General features: G+C 36.4%; 1 protein-coding gene across 1 annotated transcript in view; it reads right to left on the bottom strand.

Moving 5' to 3' along the window:
• Nucleotides 1-13073, bottom strand: part of PIK3C2G (phosphatidylinositol-4-phosphate 3-kinase catalytic subunit type 2 gamma) — a gene marked incomplete at both ends in the record, with an annotated part of 264212 nt that extends 251139 nt beyond the window's left edge. The window contains 4 exons of the mRNA XM_079775257.1: nt 914-1028; nt 7676-7833; nt 9352-9434; nt 12411-13073. Of these exons, the coding sequence (XP_079631383.1) occupies nt 914-1028; nt 7676-7833; nt 9352-9434; nt 12411-13073 (1019 nt within the window). The remainder of the gene's footprint in view (nt 1-913; nt 1029-7675; nt 7834-9351; nt 9435-12410) is intronic.
• Between the last annotated feature and the right edge of the window lie 3618 nt (nt 13074-16691).

The raw sequence follows: 16691 nt of genomic DNA, 5'->3' as shown, positions 1-16691 counted from the left end.
TACTATTTGAGTATATCAGCCTATGTATGTATTGATATAAATTCTTTTAATAAGCAGAATTTTCATTATTATTCTTTACAATATCTAAATCACTGAAGTTTTTTAAGTTTAATTTATTGGGGTAACACTGGTTAACAAAATTATACAAGTTTGCACGTTTCTAAAGAACATTATTTGTACATTGTGTTGTGTGTTCACCACCCCAAGTCAAGCCTTAATATACTCAAACCCTATGTGATTTTTAAAAATCAATATTTAACAATAGCCAGTTTGGCTCAGTGGATAGAGTGTAAGCCTGTGAACCAAAGGGTCCCAGTTTTGATTCCAGTAAATGGCATGTACCTCAATTGCAGGCTCCTCCCTGGCCTGGGCCCTAAAGTCAGGGGCATGCAGGAGGCAACCAATCAATGTGTTTCTCTCACAAAATAAAAAATAAAAAAGTAATAAAATAGTTTTTAAAAATCAGTATTTAATCAACACTCTAATATCATTCTAAATTTTAAAATTACTTATTACAAAATAATTATTTTTGAAATTGTGATAAGTACTAATAAGCTTATCATAGATAAGGTGACTTGGTTTGCTTAGGATTTTCTTGATGTCAAACCTAAAAGTCTCACATCCTGGGAACCCCCAAAGTCCTAGAAAAGCTGAGATGGTTGGTCACCCTAGTCACAGGTCAGTTAAGTACCTGTTGCCATAAGCACACAAAATACGAAATAAAACCAAGAGACTGTCAATGTGATTTATAAAATTTTAAATTCACCTTAAAGGGTGCAAAATTGATTTAATTATTCTGATTAGGAGAGTATAGTGCTGTACAAAGTCTGATTAAAGGAAAAATAAGTCAGTGCTGCTTAACATACTAGTAGGTTATAACAATGATCAAAATTTACCTTAATCAGATACTTACTTCTGTAAAAATTCTTCATGGCCACATATACTTAGAAGATAATCTTTGTGTAATAACTGGTCATTTGTCCAAAAATGTAGAATTTCTGCAATTAGGTCTTTGACAAGATAATTAGCTAAAAACAAAGGTGAATAATAAAGTTAATTAGCTTATCATATATTAGCTAAGAAAAAGTATATAAGCACAAAAAATGATATACAGATTATGATGGAACTGTCTAGTTCCATCAAGAAAAATTAAAATGAGACTTATTAGTTTAGTTCGATTTGGAGATGTTTTTGAAAAAATTGTATTTTGTTTTATTAATCTGTCTTCATATTACATAATAGAGCAAGGTATCTCATTCCTGATATCAAAATCTTTGGTACATTGTAGCTGTGCATAAAAATATTCTACTGTGACTACCCTTAAGGACTTCAGATATCCCAATAAGATCACATAGCGATAAGTGGCAATACAGGAGTCTAAATTAAATCTGTCAATTCCAATTCCTTTTTAAAAATCTTTTTATTGATTTCAGAGAGGAAGGGAAAGGAAGAGAGAGATATAAACATAAATGATGAAAGGGAATCATTGATTGGCTGCCTCCTGCATGCCCCACAATGGGGATTGAGCCTGCAGCATCCCGGGCAAATGCCCCAGTCAGGAATCGAACTGTGACCTCCTGGTGTATAGGTCAATACTCAAACACTGAACCACACCAGTCAGGCTCCATTCCAATTCTTAATGATTCTAATTCTCTAAAGTTGATTTTTCTTCCTTTCTCAAATAGGAGCTACCCAAGGTTCTGCTTTGAACAACATTATAATAACCTTAATGAACATGTGTTTTCCTTCTCCACCTTCTCTGGAACTCAAAGTGTAAGCATACTATAATGTAAAGGCTTTTCTCTTCTCATATTTACATTCCATAATCTCTCCCCTAAGCTTTTATATGCGTATGCTACTTAATAGTAGCCACAATCATGCTGCATGTTACAATATATGTCTATGAAATGTGTTTCTAATTATAAATGATAAATAGTATGGGGCTCCTATCTTGTCATAAATAATAATAGTTGAAAATTACATATATCTTCCTATATAATAAAAGCCTAATATGCTAAATGTCCAGTCATCCAGTAGGCCGTTCAACCAATCAAAGCATAATATGCTAATGATATGCTAAGGCTGCTCAACTGCTTGCGATGACATGCACTGACCACCAGGGGGCAGACGCTCCAACCGTAGGTTAGCTTGCTGCTGGAGTCAGGTCATTGGGACTGAGCGAGATGGGGCCAAACACGCCCTGGAGTCCTCCTGCAGTCCCTCTCTGGCTGACCAAACTCCCGCGTTCCTCCCCGGCCCCAATAGTGCACGGGTGGGGTAGATATTTATAGATATCTACCTCTATCTCTTTCTCTATCATACATCTATATCATATATCAGATATCTATATGTGTATCTGTATCTATCTGTATCTCTATCTATCTATCATCAATATCTATCTTTGTCATTTCCATGCTTTGAATGTGACCTTATGGTCTCAATCAATGTAAGCAAGTGCAATAGGCTATACTGATGAGCTTTTGCCAGTGAGAACTTGAGCAGCATATAGCAAACACTCAATTGCATTCCTCTGAGTAGTGTTTTGTTAGCAATTATATGTTTACTTTGCTGTGGCTCATTTTACTGTCACAACTTTTAGTTTGTAAGGAAAAAACTGGCTACTGTGCAAATTATACTGCTGGACCTGTCACAACAAAAAGAAAAAAAAAAAGAAAGGATATAACGATTAATCTTAAAAAGTACGTTTTTATGGTAGATCAAGACATTATCAAATAAAGGTTGGAGAAACAAATGGTAAAGATAATCAGGGAATTATGGATTGTGGAAATGCTTTGACATGGGAGAGAATATCTTAAACACACTGCTGGTTGGGAGTATTGACTGAAATAGTATGAATTGAAGCTAGAAAAAGTTATGGCCCCAGGCAAAATCATGATTATAAAGGCTTTGACTAGTAGGGGAGAGCGTTGCCAGTCTATGACACAGGAAAACATCTTCAAAGACACCAGTTCACTTTAATTAACTTCACTCCCATTTCCAGGACTGCATCCCTGTGCTATACCGGGCATGCATGAATTCCCCACTTCCACTACAATCATCTTTCACTCACATCAAAGACTTCATAACCCAGTTTCCAGCTATTATTCCTCTCCTGTTCTTTGCTTTGATATCTCTTAGTACCACATTCATGTTACTCTGGAAGTTTTATTATTACTTCAAGTTTGGTATATCTAAACCTGAATTATCACCTTTCTCTTTGCAGCCAACCATTAAGTATGTGAGTTAAACTTCTCATCCATTTTGTAAGCCAACAAGAATTATGGCTTTTTAAAAGTAGATTTTATACCTGTTCCTTCATTTTGGCTGCTAATAGAATCCTTTTCCCATTTCTTGTAGGCTCCCACTCCATGCAATTCTTCTCAATCTGTTGACCATACTGGAAAGGCTAAGGCCCATTTGAGATTCTTTAATTATATTACTCCGCACCTTAAATATAATTTTTATGCATTCCCCTCTATTCCTTTACACCCTTTTGAGGTGTAAAGTACCACTGCTTTTCACTAAATCTTACTTCTTCACTGTTATTTCTCCTACACTCGGGCTCCAGTTCCATCAATTAAAGGCCCTCTTTTCTACATATTGCATATCCCCCCAACCCCCTATGAAAGTTGAAATTAAGTGGATCCATTTCAAAATAGTTTCTGAAATGTCACTCCAGAAGTGCCTTGCATGTTTTGCTTCTTGAAAGTTTGAACTGTTTGGACTGGGCCAGACCTTGAAATTGGGATAACACCAAGATTGTTTTACAAGCAATTTTTGGTAAAGCCGTCAGAAGAGCAGACATTCTGACCACAAGGACTGATGATTATGGACTCTCTATCTGAAGATAGAACCATGAGTAACTCAGCTTCACAGTAGCAATAGGAATTCTTTCTTCTTTTTCTTGTAATTATTCCTTTCCTCATAAAAGCTCCCTTCCTTCACCCGGTAATCAGGGCACTACTCTATCTGAATCTATGCTTCTCAAATTACTTTTCTTTGATCCCAAATACAGGTTGTAGCTACAGTTGTTTGTATGGAAAATACTGCAATAATTATTAAATAATAATACAAGAATAAACTGTGTTTTGTATACTCACGACTGTAAACCTACTTTCCCCCCCCCCCCCACCCTTAAAACATTATTGTCTCTCATTTTGGCTTTTGAATTTTAAGTTAACACTCTAATATAAATAGTGGACTTCATGTAGCCCTCCTTTGATTCGAATGTATAAGTTGCAAGACTGTCATTCACAAAAGCTTTTTCTCATTCCATGGAGATTTTTGTTTCCCTGCAATTGCCGTCAGTTTGGCTCCAATAAATTTATAAAAACTATCTATACATTTGGATGTTGCTTACCTCAACAATACACTATTTATAGAACATCTGTATTACTAGTAAAACACTAATAAGAAGTTGTGAAGGGATTGCAGTTGAAGGGGTTCAGAACAAGCCTCCCCGAGATGTGCCACTTTGGCACGTGGATTATTTTGAGCTGAAGGCAATCCAGACCCTGGGGGCTCATGAGAAACTTTTACCTCCCCTTAAATCATTTAAATTTGGGCCTTGTCCATAATGAGAGTTAGATGTGGGCCAGGTAAAAATTTGATGACCTATGTATATATGATAGGGCAGCCATGTTAACTCTTCCTCTGCTGGCTTTTTGTCCTGTGAAAGACCTTCCTCTCCTCTGAAGCCCCAAGAACCTGACCTCATCCTTAGCTCAGAATACCATATATACCTCATTTTAACTTGCTGTCTCTGAACCTATTGAGGAGACAGAGGGAAGCTAGGTAGTCAGGAATGGGGGAGAGGAAGTCAAACTTGGGAACCCAGCTGGGTGGAATTGCTAAGACAACCCAGCTGGGCATGGAAAGAAGGGCACACATGAGAAAAACTTTAAAACACAAACTTTAAAATGTATGGATTATTGCTAAGACAGGCAGCTTGCAGATATCCAATCACAAGGCAATAGGCATATAAACCAATCCCAAGGATGTTGCTAAGGCAGAATTCTTTGAAAGAACCAATCAGGAGCTAGCAAGACTGTATCCACCCCCTAAATTAAAAAGTGCCCACTTCCTCTCATGGGCTCTCTCTCCTCCTCCCTACACTCAATGGATTCCTGACATTCCTGTGGCAAGGGAACACATCCCTTGCGCTCACGTGGCTTAGGGCCATGTGGGGCTCTACACATGGACTTACAGACTTTAACACCCGACTATAACATGGAAAGGAAGCTCTGGACACTGGCCTGCTCCTGGAACCCCAGCTGCACCTTTTCCAGGACTGGCTTCTCCCAATAAACTTTGCCTCTGTTAACTGTTTTAGTCCATGACTTCCTTCTTCAATTTCTTGAGACAGTGAACTCAGACTCAAATCTCCCATTTTTGTTTCAGTGTCATGTATGTGGGAGTCTCTGACTCTCATGTATTTGGAGGTCCCACGTGTACATGTCATTAAATTTGGTCACTTTTTCTTATTAATTGTTTACATTGATTTTATTTATTAGACCAGCCAAAAAAACCTAGAAGGATAGAGGAAAATTTCTTCCTCTCCCACACAATGTTAGCCACCAAGATTATTTTAAAGTGAAGACATTTGAAATATTATTTGACCTTTTTTTATCTGACTAAAGCAGAGAAAAAACAGATTCCTTAAAATATAGCTACCATTTTTCATTCTGAGCTAGTTTCCTGCAAATCCAGGAAGCAGGAAGCAGATAGACTGCCTATCTATTAGTATAAGAAAACAATATACCAGTAACTCTCCATACTTTTCTATTAAAACTCTAAAGCTCCCCTTCACTCATCCCAAACACTTTTACATTAAATGGGTATAAAAAACTTTACCTATGGGTATTCAGCAGGTAAATTATTACTGAGTAACTTTTATGCACAGGTAAATAGGCCTTGTCTTTTCTTGTTAATTTGTTTATTGTCAGTTAAGTCACAATACCTGTCCCCCTTCAAATGTAAATAGAAAGAGAATAGCATAGGCTGGCTACACTGTATATTTTAATGAATGTGTTCTTTCTCCTCCTCTTCTCTACTTCATCCCTTCCTCCCTTTCCTTCTTCTTCTTATAAATACTTTTAATATTCTTGAGAACATAGACATCCTCTTTACCACTATACATCTCTAACAGTAAACACAATGACCTAATCACTTTACTGAAACTTCTCATAAAAGTAAAAAATGGACTTGGCTGGTGTGGCTAGGTTGGTTGGAGCATCCTCCCATGCACAGAAGGGTCAAATGGTCACAAGTTCGATTCCTGATCAGGGTAAGAGTGGTAAGCCGATCAATGTTTCTCTCTCCCTCTCCTTTTCTCTCTCAAATAAATAAAGAAGATGTTTTTAAAAAATGTTTAAAATTAAAATAAAAGTAAAAAATGAGCTCTGGCTTGCTTAACAAAGAGATTTCTTGGATGCATGGTGAGGGGGAGGGAATGTTGGAAATTAAATATTGTAAATTGGAAGAAGAGTATTGGTCTGCCTAGTTCACAACTATTTCATTTCTGCAGTAACTGAAACCAACATGACCCTAGCCATTCTGATTGGATCAAGTAGCAGAACCATTGATCTTGGCTGTGCAATCAGAATCCTGCTTTTATAAATATGGAATTTGATCCAATGGAGAGATTGAAATTTCTTTAGGTAGCTGGCCAAATAGCATTTAAGCTTGAGAACTAGGCTTTACATATGTTCTGGAAAAGCAAGGGAAATGTGAATGGCAATTACATGGAGAGGAAATGAGGCGAGAGGCATACAGAAAATTTGGACTGCTTGTTTATCTGCATATTACCAATTTTTGCTGAACTCTTACTCTTAAATTCTGTAATAAATCCCTCTATTCTTTAAAAATGTGTGTGTTTTTTTTTCTGCCAAAGCCAGCAGAAGTTGGTTTCTGTTAGTTTCAAACCAGATGGTCCTATTAATATTCTAACATATTGTTATATTTGTAGTCACCTGTACTCAGAGCCTTGACTGGAGTAAGAAAGAAAGAGCAAAAGAATTAAAGTAAAATAATCAATGAAAAAATATTTATTGGGTGATTATTTGTCAAGAAACAATACTTGATATATAGAAACTTAGTAGCAACTAAATTTTGTTCAAAGAATTAATATTGTTTTGCAAAATACTCGACTATAGGTGAAGTAATATAGTAGACCACTTTACAGACATTCTAAAACTTTAGAGAAATAAGAATTATCTGCTGAATTTAATGAAATACAGATCCTCAGGATCCATTCCAAGAAACTTTGAGTCAATTTGATTCAGTGATTATGTTGGGCTGTACAGAGCTAATATAGTTCTATGTATCAATGTATATTCTTCCTCACAATTTATTTATATTTCAATTAAAGTCATTTCTAATGCATTTTCATTCATATATATCTAGACTGTCTTTGAAATTGGTTTTTAATATGCTAAAAACTTACTATACTTGCCATCATTTAATAGCAGGAAGAGAGGTATGTGAAGAGAGGTCTTCAACACAATAGCTAAACAAATGTTAACGAAACATTTCTAGTTGTTTTCCTCATACGTCACTTCAGGGCAAAATACTACCTAATAATGCTGCATTTAATGATTTTCACTAGTGGACTCAAGGCTATGCAGACTATACCGGCTTTCTATAGATTTTTATGCTTATTTGGAAGGTTGCTTACCATGTGGCATAAAATGAAGCAGTTGTGTTGAGTTACCAATAAAAATATTTATACTAAACTTAGCATTAGAAAAGAGTTGGTATGGAAATGCTGTAGTAATGCTCCAGATCTTCCCCGAATTGGAATTAATGTCAGCTGCACGATATGTTTCTCTGATTCTGAAAAATATCCGTGAAAAAATTACTTAGGACAAGATTATAAGAAACATCATGCAGAGTTTTCTATAGAAGACAAGAAATATGAAAACAATAAGCAGCTGATTTGTGACATAATTGGTAAAAATTACAATTATACCAGAAACAACCATTGAGGACTATTGTTGAAGCTTTTCCACAAGCACTTTATGTGAAGCAATTAAGAATACGTTGCCATTCATAACACATAAAAATTCACTCTTTCTAATGATTACTTGCTTTATCATTGCTTATGAAGCCTGACCTCTTTGCCTTGTTTTTTTTTTATGCCTAACTTTTTTGAAGCTAGAAATCACTCATCTTAATATAATGATTAGATAAACAAATTCTCTTATCCAATTGGTAAATGCCATTTTGGGCTGTCCACTTTTCTTAAATTTTTGGATTTTACACATCTTTGAATTTTACATAAGTAATTGAACTCAAAAGTCATTGGTATATTCTGAACAATTACTTTTTGCTCAAATGAGCCAGAGAATTGAACAATAGCTTCTTCTTGGAGCCAGAAGTCTCGAGTTTAATCCTGGCTCTTCCATTTAGTAGTTTTATAGTCAGAGGCAAGTTATTTGACCTGTCTCATTGCACAACTAGGAATATTTATATCTATAGTGGTCCTCACTTAACCGTGGTTTTACTTTCTGTGCTTTTAACATCATAATTAGCTAGTTAATATTAATTATGGGAAGAGAGTAAAGGGGAAGCCCGACATTATAAGCATGGTCATCTGGGCAGCTTCACCAGAAAACTACAGCTTCACCCTCCCCAGGAAACCACCCATCCATTTCCTGCAGATCAAAGAAAAGGGGAGATGGGCACCTGCACAGGGAAGTTGGGATGCTGTAGGGAAGGTGCTTGCCCGTCAGTCTAGCCTGGGGAACAGTGGCTTGGTTAGGGGGTGGACCCCATCAGAAGTGCACAAAATCTTAGAAAGTTAAAATCCATAGAGAAATGAGCTTTCTCTCTCTTGTGCAACTTGTTCTCTCTCGCTCTCTTGCTCTGTCACCTCACTTGCCCATCCGTTTGCGTAGCCATGTGGCCTTAAGCAGCTGCATGACCCATGGCAGTGTGGACCCTCCCCACCCCCTGCCACAGTGGACTGCAGCTGGGAGTACAGACTAAGCTAGCCAGATATTGGACTGGACTGGACGTTCATATGAAACAGAAATTATGGGCAATGGCCTTAATTCTGGCCCTGCTGAAGATAAGACTGTTCTTCTTCCATGGTGAAATAGACAAAGATGGGAACTCCTTAATTTCACATCTTCAATAAAGCTTTCCACAAGAGAAAATTTATTTGACTATAGACAACAAAAATAATGCCAGAAGTTGAGTAATGATCCAATTTGTCATAAATTTATACTTTTCATTGTACTGAAGATTACAGAACATTTTATAGGCCAAGTTAATCATTTTAGTAATGTTAAATAGACAAATTTATGCAGATATGGAAATTTCAAATTTTAATGAAATAACAACACTTACTTTTTTACTTTGTCACAAAAGGAGGCCAGAGTCAAATTACTGCCTTCCGGTACTTCAATTAGCTGAATGGAACAACCTATCAGCTTAAAATAAAAATTGTTAAATTTATATAGTTTGGTGTGGGGAAAAGATTAATTCAACTCTACCTTTTTTATCTTGTTTTAAAGATTTCTACTGTTTTGCTTTTTTAGATTTTTTAAAATGAAGTAATAGCTGAAACCAGTTTGGCTCAGTGGATAGAGCGTCGGCCTGCGGACTGAAAGGTCCCAGGTTCGATTCTGGTCAAGGGCATGTACCTTGGTTGCGGGCACGTCCCCTATCGGGGGTGTGCAGGAGGCAGCTGATTGATGTTTCTCTCTCATCGATGTTTCTGGCTCCCTATCCCTCTCCCTTCCTCTCTGTAAAAAATCAATAAAATATATTTAAAAAATAAATAAATAAATAAAATTAAGTAATACATATAGAAAATTGCACAAATCTTAAATATATAATTTAAGTTCTGAGGGATGTATATAACTATTACATCAATATTCCAATCAAAATATAGAACATTTTCATTACTTTAGGAAGTTTCCCCACATCTCTTTCTATCAGTCTGGACATCTATTTGAAAACTATAGTTATTCAGATTTCTATTACCATTGATTAGGTAGGTGTATGTGCTCTTTTGTTTCTGGCTTCTTTCAATTAAATGACATATCTTTTTAAATTTGTCTATTATGTCTCACATACCAATAATTCATCTTTTTTTTTATTGTGGACTAGAGGCCCGATGCACAAAATTCATGCAAGAGTAGGCCTTCCTTCCCCCGGCTGCCAGCACCGGCTTCCCTCTGGCACCTGGGACCCGGGCTTCCCTCGCAGCCCCAGCCCCGGCTTCTTCCGGAAGGTTGCCCGGAAGGATGTCTTGTCTAATTAGCATATTACACTTTTATTATTATAGATTAGTGGCATACTAGTGCATGAATATTCCACGATTTGTTTATCTACCTTTCAGTTGATGGACATTTGGGTTAAGTTTTAGAGTATTGTTAAAAAAAACCTTAATTTTTATATGCAAATATTTATATGGTCGTGTTTTATTTCTTGTGAATCAAGTTATAAATGGCTCAGTCTTAGGGTGGGCATACTATTAACATTAAAAGAAATCCTTTTTGCCTTATGTGGTTTGACTCTCTTGTCAGGTACATATACATCTAAATGTATTATGTCTTCCTGATTGACCCTGTTATCATTCCTTTTATCATTATGAAATGACCTTTTGTTTTCTCTAATAATGCTCTGCATTGCATTTTTTCTGATATCAATAACCACACCAACTTTCTTTTGCTGTTTGAGTGTTGTCTTATTATTTCTTTTACTTTCAACCTATCTCTACCTTTGTTTCTTAAGATTGTCCCTTGTAGACAGTAGCAAAGTCTTTTTTATCTAGCTTGTCAAATTTCTCCCTTTTATTTGGAATGCTTAGCCTATTCACTTAGTATATCTATGGATATTTTTGGATTTAAGACTGCCATGCTGATATTTGTTTCTTCTATTTCATTTTGTTTTTCTATTTCTTCTTCCCTGCCTTTTTGGTCATTCAATACTTTCCCTTTTCTCAAGAATTGATGTTCTATCCTGCCTGTTGTTCAATACCTAAAATTAGTTGCTTCACATATTTTGTCTAACTTCACAGCTGTTTTTGGTGGTAAGGGAAAGTTTAGTACTTGGTACATTGTCATGATCAATAGTAGAAGTTCCTAAAATTCATTGATTTTCAATTTAGATTAGTTGAGGTGCTACCTCCTCTGCAAGTGGACATAATTAGTTGTTTCTTCTCCAATGAACTCATCCTCTTATTTTGCTCCCTTACCTTTCTTTATTTGCAAGCTAATTTGAGTAATATGCTACTCCTAAAATCAGGTGTCCTGTATTTCCTTCTTTGAATTTTCTAGTTTATCATGTATATTTTAAGAATATAATAAACTAGAGGCCCGGTGCATGACATTCGTGCACTTGGGGGTGTGTGTGGGGGGTCCCCTCAGCCCGGCCTGCACCCCTTTAGCAGTCCAGGAGCCCTCGGGGGATGTCCGACTGATGGCTTAGGCTCGCTCACCCTGGGGGAGCGGGCCTAAGCCAAAATCAGACATCCTTAGCGCTGCTGCGGAGGAGGGAGAAGCTCCCACTACCGCTGCTGCACTTGCCAGCCATCAGTCTGGCTTGTGGCTGAGTGGTGCTCCCCCTGTGGGAGTGCACTGACCACCAGGGGGCAGCTCCTGTGTTGAGTGTCTGCTCCCTGGTGGTCAGTGTGCATCATAGCGACTGGTCGCTCTGCCGTTCAGTCAATTTGCATATTACCCTTTTATTATATAGGATAGTTGCTAAATAAATGAAGAATCCTTTTGCCTCACTCTGTGAATAACAGTTGCAATAATATTTATTCTTCATACTTTGCTTTACTTGTGTCTAGACTCAGTATAAGCAGAGAAATGTTCAAATTTGTGTAAGAAAGTCTATAGTTACTAAAATGATTGGAAAACTACTAATGAAATCATTAGGAAGAATTGCACAATTATTATTTAATTTCCTATTCTTGGAATGATCCCAATAGAATTTGTCTGCCAACAGCATAATTTAGGAGCATATGAATAAAGGGACATTTCTCCTAAGAATAATAATCTAAAGTTTTAATTCATGATAGCGTGACTCAGAATATAAATGTAATGAAATTTATGTATGTTTCTCTGTGCATAATAACACGATAAAATAGAAAATACTATCATTGAAACCTCCAACTGTGGTATTTTTATCTAATAAAATGTAAATACTATAATATTTTATTTAGATTTGATGAAACTGGAACTTTAAAAATTATACTATAAAAATTATATTGCCCTTTCCTCAGAAAAAAATCATTAATTTAGGAATACAGGATTAGTGGGTAATAAATGCTTTTTTTAAAACTGTAATATAATACATTTATCTATTTAAGGTAGTTACCCTTATTACTAAATTAATCCAGCATATTATTAAATAATTTATATTCATATTTTTAGGTCAACATATATAACACATACCTCTTTGTCCTTTGGCCATGAACTTTCACACATCCTGGGGAGTAAAGAACCTTTAAAGAGCATTGAAGAAGGTTCAACAGTGTTTGCATTTCTATTCTTTTTATTCTCTTCTTTTGGCATGAAGTCAGTTGAGAAGGATGGATATATAGAGGGAATGCCACTTTCAAATCCTATATGGTAGTTATGATTTTTATTTTCCAGTTCTGTTTGTGAATTAATTTGATCCAAACTAGTGGATGATGGAGGTGAAATATTGAATCTGTAAACATCAGCACCATGACATTTTCCTGTGGGGTTTCTCCCAGAGCCTTCTTTATTTATGTTTTGAGGATTGGGTAGCGCAGAAGGCCTAAAACCAATTACTGGTGTTTTTCTAACTTGGTGACAGAAGAGCTCTGAGCTTTTAGAATTGAATTCATTTAAGGATATTTGCTGTACTTCATCTAATGAATGCTTTGGTGAACTGGGCACAAAAACGGTGTTTTCTTCAATTTCACTCTGATAGAATGGAATTTTATTATTGATTCCGTCTACTAGCTGATCAAAACCCAGACTGACTTGGCTAGGAGAAGGGGGTTGATTTACAGAGTGCAATTCCTGGTGCTTATGCTGCTCTTCATGTGATTCATTGGGATTTAGATCTGTTTTCCAACAATATGCCATTCTTTATTGTATATAACTGAGAGGATTGACTCTGCTCCAAGTATCTCTGTAATGAGATTTTAAAAATATAGGAATTTTCCTAGAAAAAAACATAAAGGGAAACAAAAAATTCTTTGATTAATTAGTAATAAAAGCTTGCAAGAAAATAATAGGATGAACAAATATAAACATTTTTTTTTAATTTCTCTTTAGTGCCCTTGCTGGTTTGGCTCAGTGGATAGAGCGTCGGCCTGCAGACTGAAGGGTCTTGGGTTCGATTCCGGTCAAGGGCACGTGCTGAGGTTGCAGGCTCAATCCCCAGTGTGGGGCATGCAGGAGGGAGCCGATCTCTCATCATTGATGTTGTTATCTCTCCCTCTCCTTTCCTATCTGAAATCAATAAAATATATTTTAAAAATTCTCTTTAGCAAAATAAACAATTCCTTGAGTAATATAAAATGCCATCAAGGCTCACAACATTAAAATCTGAGGGGGTGTATTGATTTGTAAAACTCCTGTGACAGAGAAATAATTTCCATTATGACAGGAGATTCATGAATCAAGCCAAAGTCCATATTCCCTTTGGGATTCCTCTTGCTACTGAAGATTCACTTGCCTATATCATCATCATTTCCCGCTGTCTTCAATCATCTATATGCATGTTAGCATGCTAAAGGCTCTTTATTACTAGCTAAACAATGTCTTCTTTATCAGCAATCACTCAATCTTGTAAATATGGTCTTAACTTTTTCCTTTCCACCATAACAAATCTTCTTGTCGGTTGGTTAGACCCTTTCTTCTCCTCCCAAAATTCTTTTAGGTAATTGCAAATTCTTGTATCGCTTCTACAAAATGACTTCCATTAAGTTCATCAGTAAGCTTCTTGTCAGTAAATTCAACTACCATTTATTAGTTTCTATTTCATTTATCTATGCAATATTTGATTCTATTTGTCATACTTCTTATTTTAAAGTTCTTTGCTTCCTCTGTTGGCTTTTCTGAACCTATTCTCTGAGTAATTTTTTGTTTGCTTTTTCTCAAAAACTCCTTTGCCTATTATTCATTTTCCACTTGACTCTTGTCAGAGTTTCTTTTCTTCTCAATTATTCTCTCCTTATAAGTTATTTTATTCATCCTGTAGTTTAAATTACCGTTTATATGTCTAGACAATTTTTGTTATTACCTACTCAGTATCTCCTCTTTAATTTTTTAAATCTCCAGCAGTAAGTCCAAAAATTAAATTATAATTCACCCAAGAACCTGCTCCCGTTCTAGTGTATTCCATGACAGAAAATGGCCCAACCATCCACTCAATTGCTTAGACCAAAAAACAGGGTTTCATCTTTGAATCTTCCCTCACCTTTATTCTTCTATATCTGATAAACGACTAGGTCCTGTAGAAAACTTTTTCCTCTCTCTGTTTACCACTGTCACAATCCTAGTCTAAAGCTTTCATCGTCTCACCAGCAATATTATATTGTCTCTGAAACTGATTCTACATTTTCTGCAATCTGTTTTTGTGCCCTACAAATGTTTTTAAATATTGTAATGATATATTTAAGAAACTAACTCAGTAGCATCCCAGGAAATAGGTTTACAATGGTTTTCAACTATCTCAAGATAACATCCATAGTGTGTATATGTAAGATTTCTCTTTCCCCTTAGATCACTGTACCATGTTAGTCTTTCTCACTAATAACTCAACTAGAGGCCCAGTGCATGAATTTGTGCACAGGTGGGGTCCGGCCAGCCTGCCTTAATCAGGGCCTGATCAGGGTCCGGCTGGCTGGGGAAAGGGGCCATGGGCGATTGGCCAGTGGGCCCCACCCCCAATTGGCGTGGGGGGGCAATCAGAGGTGGGGTCAGCTTGGGGGAGGGGCTGCAGGCCAATCCGGGTGGTGGGGACCCAACTTGGTGCGGGGCTGGCCTGGGGGAGGGGCTTCAGGAGATTGGCCGGCCGGCCCCGCACCCTATTGGGGTGGAGGGGGTGATCAGGTGTGGGGCCGGCCAGAGGGAAGGGCTGCGGGCTGATCAGGGTGGTTGGGGCTCATCAGGGACAGGTCTGACCAGGAGGGAGGGTCCACAGGGGGGGTTGGCCAGCTGCCCCGCCCTCAATCAGGGTGGGAGAGGCCAATCAGGCTGATTCGCTGGCTGCAGTGGGAGTCATAGTGACTGGTCGTTCCGGTCATTATGGCATTCTAGTCGCTGGCTTTTTATATATATAGATACCTTGTACTTTGCTTTACTCATTGTTGTTGCTCATTTGTATTTGTTGAAACAGGATCTAATAAATTTTGAAAATTATCATTTTTAAAATTTATAAATTATAGTTTATAAATCATAACTGAGTATCAGAAAATAAAATTGAAAAGTATTTGTGTCACTTTTATGGATTTTTAAATTTCTTTAATGATCATATAAATGTATGTTAAAGACAAAAAATTTAAAGGATAATTATGATAATAGTTAACTATCAAATATGACTATCAGCCTGTTTTGCAATGGTAATTGATTTTCATTATATTGGCACTAAAGATTGACTTAAATTGATAACACTAAAAAATAAACAAATTTATTATATTCTACTCAAGAAATTGAACTGATAAATTTGTGAGAGATTTTCAAGGGATGCAACTAAAAAGTGCATAGAAGAAAATGTTAACCAGAAAATTGATCTATAAAATATGATTCTAAACTATTCTAATTCATGGGTTACAGTGACACATAGCCAGAATCCCCCTTTTTAGTACTTGCTATTTTTTAATCTCCAAGTTTTTAGTGAAAGCTATGTTTCATTAAAGCAAATTATCCTCCTTCATTTTTCTCTGTCATGGACCTCAGAATTTGTCAGCAGGGTATGACTTTGACAACCAGAGTTAATATCCTGTTCCAGGATTCCTTAGCCTAGTCTGCTCTCTCTTAGCTTAAACACAGTAAATATGGCTGGCTGTATCAAAATGACTTTTACAGTTTTCGGTGGCTTCAAAAGAACTGACTGAGTTTTAAAAATTATTTCTTAATTTTGTAGAGTGATTAATGAAGGTCTTTTAAAAAGGTACTAGTGATCTGATGCTGAAATTAAAGATTCATTTAGGCTGTGCCCCATTTGTTGCTGTGAATAATAATGATAATCATATCTAACATTTTTAAGACCTCTGTGCTACTGCTCTACATACATGCACATACTTACATATGTTAACATATTTATTTCTCATCTCAGCCTGTGATATTATTATTACCACTTAACAAATGAGGAAACTGAAAGGTGAATCAACTTACCCAAAGTCTCAGGATTTGTGTTTACCAATTTGTTTTAAACAGGAATTAAAGAGAGGTGTATGGGTGATCATGCCATATTCATAGGACATTTAGAGCATGCCTGGATTTAGGCACTGAAATACACATTAACTCAACTTGAACTATCGCTACTGAGAAGAGTTGAAAACTTTTCAATTTTTATTACTAGCAATATTTTTTCAAGCATTTTTGGCAGCACTAAAACTTGAAATGGGTTAGGAGCCTGTCTAAAAAAAATCTCATTATCATGAGATAAAGGGGAATGAGAAATACTTACTCACATTGAAAATGTAATAAAAACTAAACCTCTTCCAGATCTACTTTTTCAATATTACACTTGTG

This window comes from Cnephaeus nilssonii (assembly GCF_951640355.1).
Source record: "Cnephaeus nilssonii genome assembly, chromosome: 6".
NCBI lineage: Eukaryota > Metazoa > Chordata > Mammalia > Chiroptera > Vespertilionidae > Cnephaeus > Cnephaeus nilssonii.
The sequence above is the reverse complement of the archived record's forward strand: the minus strand, read 5'-3'. Positions and strand labels throughout refer to the sequence as shown.